General features: G+C 47.1%; 1 protein-coding gene across 1 annotated transcript in view; it reads left to right on the top strand.

The window, feature by feature from the left end:
* The first annotated feature begins 2,214 nt into the window (after positions 1–2,214).
* The window catches only part of LOC119953368 (guanine nucleotide-binding protein subunit alpha-11-like), a 96,060-nt gene continuing 90,419 nt past the window's right edge, over positions 2,215–7,855 (top strand). Inside the window, exon 1 of the mRNA XM_038777561.1 lies at positions 2,215–2,652. Within this exon, the coding sequence (XP_038633489.1) occupies positions 2,499–2,652 (154 nt within the window). The 5' untranslated portion in view covers positions 2,215–2,498. The remainder of the gene's footprint in view (positions 2,653–7,855) is intronic.

Below are 7,855 nucleotides of genomic sequence, written 5' to 3'. Positions count from 1 at the left end.
CTACATGATAGGCATCATAGATTTGGAAGGAATTGATCTGGTCTTAACAGAAATTTGTCTCCAAACAGGCGCCGGAATGTGGCGACTAGGGGCTTTTCACAATGACTTCATACTTGTGACAATAAAAGGTTATGATTACATCTTTCAGTTCTGATCAGAAGTCATCATGCTGAAACATTAACTCTGTTTTGTTCTCCACAAACGCTTCCTGACCTGTTCTGTGTTTCCAGTTAGTTAACCTGTAATATATCACCATTTAAATCAATTACGTCCTCTTTTGACACATGCAAAAAGAACCAAGGTAAAGATTTGTCTTGTAACAATTATCTTTGTTTGTGTAACATCTCCATAGAACGCATCACATAATCTATTGACATGGTCATAATACCTATTCAGGGAAAGCAAGTGAGAATATTCCCTGTCTGACACTAGATAAATCAACATTGTCATCGTATATCTGCTCTTACAAACCATCTTATCAGCTGTCAGAACCAACTGTCCATATTCATTTATCAATTAAAACAACTTATATTTACACTGCCCATTTAATGTGATAAAATATCCCAAGGCATTACGTAGGGGCATTATAAAACAAAGTGTGACACCATGCCACATGCGGAGATATTGGGATTGTTAGACTGGGTTGGAGGCAACTCACACAAGGTGGATAATAAAGATGCGGGTTTCAGTTCACATAAATCTCAGATTGTGTTGGAAACTTCAGCTACAAACATGAGACGTATTACAGGGAACAATGTTACTCTACAGCAGTCACATCAGAATGCCTGAAAGTACTTTCACCTAATGGATAAACTTTTGGAGTTCAGTTGCTGCTTTTTGAGGGGATGGTTTTGAACCAGATGATGCCAGATAAATAACAATGAGGTAAAACGACCAGTTGATCGGTTTTTTTTGGGCGCTATTGGATGAGGTGACCCACAGCACTGGGAGAACTCACCGCTCCCCTTCCATTTGTCACAACCTCAAACATCCCTCTCAACAGACAGCCACGGGGCATCCCGCATTCTCCTTTCCCCCTTTCTTCCCATCTTCCTGTCCTCCCTCTCCTCATTCTCATCCCTTCATTACTGGTGCTCACCACCTCCTAACCCATCTCCCCTCCTCCTATGGCCTCCCCTCCCTCCTCCTCTCCCTAACCTCTCTTCCCCTCACCCTCCCTCTTTCTATCCCTCAACTCCTCCTCCTCACAAACACACACTTTTTCCCTCAGGGTTCTCCAGCATCTGTGCAAATGTGAGCACCCTGAAATCAATTATAAATCAGTAACTCAGCAAGATGTCTTACAACACCAGATTAAAGTCCAACTGGTTTGTTTCGAAGCACTAGCTTTCAGGTGATTGATGAAGGAGCTGCTCTCCAAAAGCTAGTGATTCCAAACAGATCTGTTGGACTTTAACCTGGACTTCAGGGCAGTATGGTAGCACAAGTGGATAGCACTGTAGCTTCACAGCTCCAGGGTCCCAGGTTCAATTCCCCGCTGGGTCACTGCGTGTGGAGTCTGCACGTTCTCCCCATGTCTGTGTGGGTTTCCTCCGGGTGCTCCAGTTTCCTCTCACATTCCAAAGATGTGCAGCTTAGGTGGATTGGCCATGATAAATTGCGCTTAGTGTCAAAAATTGCCCTTAGTGACCAAAAAAAGGCTGAATGGCCTCCTTCAGCACTGTATGTGTGTTCTAACCTGTCTATGTTCTAACCATGTCTAAGACGTCTCACTGTGCTCACCCCAGTCCAACGCTGGCATCTCCACATCACATCAGTAAATGTACTTTATCGCCAAGGACATCGCAGCAAAATATTCCACAGGGGCTCCAAACCATGAGACATTCAGCAAATCCTGGTCACTTTTAATTTGGATTCTTGAGCCTCAAACTCAATTCTCATTCTGTTCCGGTCTTAATCTTGTTTGCCCTGTCTCCCACATCTGCCAATGAGCTAGTGCACCCATTTTGCATTGTCTATTTGTCACAGGCAGCTCTGTTCACACTGCCACCCGCTGTCCTGTAATGTCATTCTTGGCTTTCTGGGCTCCGAGTTTCCGAACAATACACTGACAGGCAATTGTTTGGCCCGAATAAACTCATTGCATTCATTCATTGCAACCGCAAATTCAACAGAGTGGGAGTGTCACAGATTCTTGGCACTTTACATCATGTGTGAACTCTGGCGGGTTTCTTCCAATCCGCGACTTTTTAAGGAGATAGCTGCTGGAATCTCCCTGTCTGTCTCTCTCAATAATTCTCGGATTCATTTAGGAGCTGGGGTGGGGGGTGATGATGAGGGTAGATTGGAAGGAGTGAGCGAGCCAGCTCTCTCTGACAGACCCTTGCTGCTTTTTGAGCTGGCTTTCAGGGAAGTGCAGCCTTTTGAGGTGGTTGCTGAGTTTCAGGGAAGTTTGACGCCCCGGGCCGGTCCCTGGTCAAGTTTCAAGTGTCTGCGAGGGAGTTGAGAGAGAGGGAAAGGACTTTTCCAACTTGGCCATGGCTTCGTGTTGGCGTCGCCTGCCTTCCTGCCGCTGTTTCTGCTGTTTGTCCGAGGACGAGAAAGTGGCATCAGACATTAACAAAAAAATCAACAAGGCGTTACAGCAACACAAACAGAAGCGGAAGAGGGAACTCAAGCTGCTGCTCCTAGGTAAGTGCCCACACACACACACACACACACACAGAGCTGGCGCCTGACTTCATGCCATCTCCCTGGTTCAACCAATTCACCCCGGGGACTTTCCATCTATCCAATTAATCATCAATAATGCTGCTTGCTGTTTCAAAAGAAGGTTTGAAGTGACCCCCACCCCCAGCCCCAGACTTTGCTTTCCCAGCAGGGGGAGGAGTTTGGCTACATTTTCACCCACAGTCGAACGGAAGAAAGTTACATTCGGATTTTAGCCTTGCGGTTAAGAGTTTGCGCTCCTGTTGCGAGGACTTTGCGCAGGTGGGGGATTCGGGCGCAGTGAGCCTCCCAGGGTGTGATTTCCTGTGCTGCCAGTAGATGATCCATTCACCCCCCCCCCCCCCATTCCCAAATGACCATCCCAACAGTCAAAGAGGGGGGGGGGGGGGGGGGGGCAATAAAGGAGCCACAAGGAGAAAAGGGTTTCAATTCCTCCAGCCAATTTGCTCACAGCAGGATTCCACAAACAGCAATGTGATAATGACCAGATAAGATATTTGAGTCTTGCTGGGGTAGGGATAAATGTTTAGCTCAGGAGGTTTGCCATCACCTGATTGGACAAAGAGAGCCTTGGTTTGGTATCTGATAGGAAAGACGTCATTTTTTCTTTATTCATTCTTGAGATGCGGGCTTGGCTGGGTCAGCATGCGTGGAGCCTGCGCGTTCTCCCCGTGTGTGCGTGGGTTTCCTCCGGGTGCTCCGGTTTCCTCCCACAGTCCAGAGATGTGCAGGTTGGGTGGATTGGCCTTGATAAATTGCCCTCAGTGTCCAAAAAGGTTAGATGTAGTTACTGGGTTACGGGGATAAAGGGGATAGGATGGCAGCGTGGTGCCTAAGTGGGGTGCTCTTACCAAGGGCCAGTGCAAACCCGATGGGCCGAATGGCCTCCTTCTGCACTGTAAATTCTATGATTCTATGATTTGTTGCCCATCCCTAATTGCCCTCGAACTGCGTGGTTTTCACGGCCGTTTCAGAGGGCAGTTTTTTTTCATAAATTTAAAGTCCCCAATTTTTTTTCCCCAATTAAGGGGCAATTTAGCGCGGCCAATCCACCTAACCTGCACATCTTTGGGTTGGGGGGGTGAAACCCACACAGACACAGGGAGAATGTGCAAACTCCACACAGACAGTGACCCAGAGCCGGGATTCGAACCCAGGTCCTCAGCGCCGTAGGCAGCAATGCTAACCATTGTGCCGCATGCTGCCCCCAGTGGGCAGTTAAGGATCAGCCACATTGTTATGGGTCTGGAGTCACGTGTCGGCCAGATTGGGTGAGGACGGCAGTATTTCCTTCCCTAAAGGACATTCGTGGACCCGATGGGTTTTTACGACAATGGATGATAGTTTAACGGTCAGCGTTACTGAGAAGAGCTTTATAATTCCATATTTAGTAACTGAATTCAAATTCCACCAGCTACTCTCGTGGGATGACCCAGGGCATGAGCCTGGACCCCTCATTTACTCCTTCAGTGCCATCACCACTGCACCTACCATCTCCACATCACTGCAACCAACATTGTCAGCCTATGTTGTGTGTTCAAGTCTCTGGAGTGGAACTGAATCCACAACCACTGACTCAGAGGCAGGAGTGTTACTCACGGAGTCGCTGCTGACATGTTGTTGCATGAACGTTGATGTGAAAAGTATTCTTGTGAAGCCAAGCGCCAGGTCTCGGTCCAAATCTACAGGAATGAATCAGAATGAGATCCCAGACAAGGGATGGTCTGCAGTAATTTAATTTCAACTGTCGACATTATAAAGGATAGAAAGTAATGTAAGTAAGAAAAGTGGAGTAAAGGATGTAAAGCTAGCCTAGGGAGGTAAGTTAATAGTATTCTTATACTGTAGAAGCATTTTTTTGTTAAAAATGGGAGTAAATAAGGGGCTTAAGGATCGTCATGCCAGGAGAACTCACACCTATAAATAAATAATCTTTACTGTCAGAAGTAGGCTTACATTAGCACCAGACCCATAGCAATGTGGCTGATCCTTAACTGCCCTCTGGGGGCAGCACATGGCAATGAAGTTACTGTGAAAAGCCCAGAGTCACCACACTCTGGCACCTGTTTGGGTACACAGAAGGAGAATTCAGAATTCTCAGCTGGTATGGGGAACTGAACCTGCACTGCTGGCCTTGTTCTGCATTGCAAACCAGCTGTCAAGCCCACTGAGCTAAACCAACCCTGCACAGAAAAACAGCGTGAGCCCTCCTGTGCTATGTAGCAAATCATGGGAGCTCCAGTTGTCTCTGGTGACCACATGTTCAGGGCATGTGTCCAACTGCACACTGACTAACTGCATTTGGGAGCTGGAGCTGAACGTGGATTCATTGTGGAGCATCCGCGTTGCTGAGTAAGTGGTGAATAGCATGTTCAGTAAGGTGGTCACACTACAGGTGAGGATTGAACAGGCAGAAAAGCACATGGGTGACCACCAGGCAGGATAGAAGGAGGCAGGTAATGCAGGAGTCCCCTGTGGCCCATCCTACTTTCGAACAGATATACCGTTTTGGATGCTGTTGGGGGGATATGACTGTGTTGGGGAAAGCAGTGGCAGCCAACTTCATGGCACCATGGGTGGGTCTGCTGCACAAGAGGGGAGGAGGAAGAACAGCAGGGCAGTGGTAGGGGTATCAATTGGAAGGGGAACAGACAGGTGTTTCTGCGGCTGCAAAAGAGACTCCAGGATGTATGTTGGATCTGTTGCTATATTTATCTGGTTATAAATACAGCGGTCGCCTTCCTTGATCCTAATTACGTTTGCTCTAGAGTCGCCAGGTATCTTTCGATAGCGCCACAAGGTTCAAACCCGAATACTGATCAAAGAACCAATGCACCAGTTAGTTAGTTCAAAGTCGATACTATTTATTTACACACACAATAATCTCTACTCATGCACAAATACCAGAAACTAAACTATCTCTCACGCTAACGCCTATACTTAACTTCGGGTGCCCACTCAGTCAGAGGAACATTGGCCGCTGTTTGGATCTGAGGCTGTTGGGTTTGAAGAGGTAACAGGAGAACAGCTAAGGTCGTCCGTCTGATGGCGAGCGTTGACCTTGGACTTATTGCTTCTGATGCAGCTGGTGGACGGGATCTCCGCTTTGAGAGCCGAGTCCAAGAGAGCGATTCTCTCTCGGGGGTTTCTTCTTATACCCGAAGGGGCTTCGTGCGCTTTTGTGCGGGCCTTGAACTTGGCCCCAATTAATTGGACTGCATCTTGATCATCGGTATCGATCTCGACCAATAACGGGGTGGGTGCCCTGATGTCTGGGCGTGTCTTTGGTGGCCTTTGGCCTTGCTTTGTTTGTATCTTTTCTGGCGCCGTGATGTCTGCCTTAGTATCAGTTACTTGAATGTTATTCCTTTGTTCCCGGAGATGTGCCATCAATATGCTAATTGACCTACAGTTTCAGTCTCATCTGGGAGTTGCCTTCTCAATATGCATCCAGGCTCTGTGCCTGCTTGCTTTCCTGATATTGTCCATATTTCCCTACAGTCATTGCGATCATCCATTTTGTATTCTGGAAGTGGCCATCCCAGGTGGCTACACTCCCTCCTTGTGATCCTCAACGCGAAGCGTGAACGGATCAAATGACTGCATCTTCTTCGTTCTCCTCTGAAGTCAGGCACCCATAAGTAAGGACAGGCCCTACACTACTCTGTCCTATGAATTGAAACTTTTACCTAAATGACTTTATGTACATACATCACTATAAAATTCTACGGGGCGCTATGATATTCAGGCATGCATTACGAAATTTTTAAAAATTGGAACCTCTAACTATCCTTACTCAATCAAAAGAATTTACAACATTTTAATCTGTACAAATAACAGCAACACAGATCTCTCTGGCTTGGCAGTCAAGCACAGAGTTTTACATTTCTTTTTATTGGAACGAACAAGACGCACAAAAAAAACGGATGCACTTTAATTCACTTAAAGGGGTTGGGGGGGGGGTTTGTTGAAGTCTGAAAATAGGGGATCTAAATGTGTATATCGGAGTGCGAGTGCGGGAGGCTTTCCTTTGCTATTTCCTCAGCTTTAAGGTCTGCACGACACTGCAGAGTATCGTAAGTACTAATAGTGATTCCACAACGTAGGATATGGAGTACCAGGTTATGAACTTGTCACACCAGGTCGGTGTACTGTGTATGGCAGGGGTGTGTAACATTCACGGCCTGCATGGAAGGGGGCAGGGGGGTAGCGTCCGCGTGCAACTGGAGGGATCCCACTAAGATCCAACTGTAGAGCATGATGGTCATCTTCATTTTTTCTTCTTTCCGCCTTCTTCGTCTCTTCTTCTGAGGTTCCTGAGGTTCCGGAGTTCTATGGACTCAAGCATAATATCTGTAATTATCTTGCTTAAGATCTCGTAGGTCCGTCTGTCTGTCCTTTATTGCCAGTTACCCATTATAATTGGTCACCATCTGTGACTCCCTCATTTAAAAAAAAACGAATCATGGGACAAGACATCCGAGAAAAAAAGTGACACAGTGCGAGCCGTCTCGCAGCCTGTGCGATCTACCATCCCAGTGTTCGTGGATGTAAATAGCATTTGGAAAAGACCCGAGGGTCGCCATAAACAAACAGAAGAGTTTTGAACTAAAAGTGTCAAAATGGGGTGCGTATGGGCCGCGGCGGGTAAGAATGGATGGAATCCCCCGGAAGTGGCCATCCCAGATGGCTACAGCGCCTTTTGTGTCAGCCTAAGGGATGCCACTGATCGATTGCAGGGCATTCTGAAGGGGCGAGGCAAATAATCAGATATCATGGTACATATTGTACCAATGATAGGCAGAAAAAGGGATGAGGTCCTGCAACCAGAATTCAGGAAGCTAGGAAGTAGATTAAAAAAACAGGACCCAAAAGGCAGCAATCCCTGGATTACTTCTGGTGCCGCGTGCTAGTGAGTATGGGAATAGGAGATTAAGATGAACGCATGGCTGGAGAGATGGTGCAGCAGGGAGGGCTTTAGATTTCTGCTTCATTGGGACTGTTTTTGGGGGGGGGTGGTGGGACCTGCACAAGGCAGATCATAATTCTGTTAGATTCAAGGTCGTTGTGGAAAGGTACAAGAATGGGCCTGAAATCAAAGTTCTAAACTGGGGGAAGGCCGACGTTAATAAGATCAGATCTGATTTGGCAAGTGGACTGGGAG

Source organism: Scyliorhinus canicula, chromosome 18, assembly GCF_902713615.1.
Source record: "Scyliorhinus canicula chromosome 18, sScyCan1.1, whole genome shotgun sequence".
NCBI classification, from domain to species: domain Eukaryota; kingdom Metazoa; phylum Chordata; class Chondrichthyes; order Carcharhiniformes; family Scyliorhinidae; genus Scyliorhinus; species Scyliorhinus canicula.
Note: the sequence above shows the minus strand (reverse complement) of the source record. Positions and strands in the feature narration are given on the sequence as shown.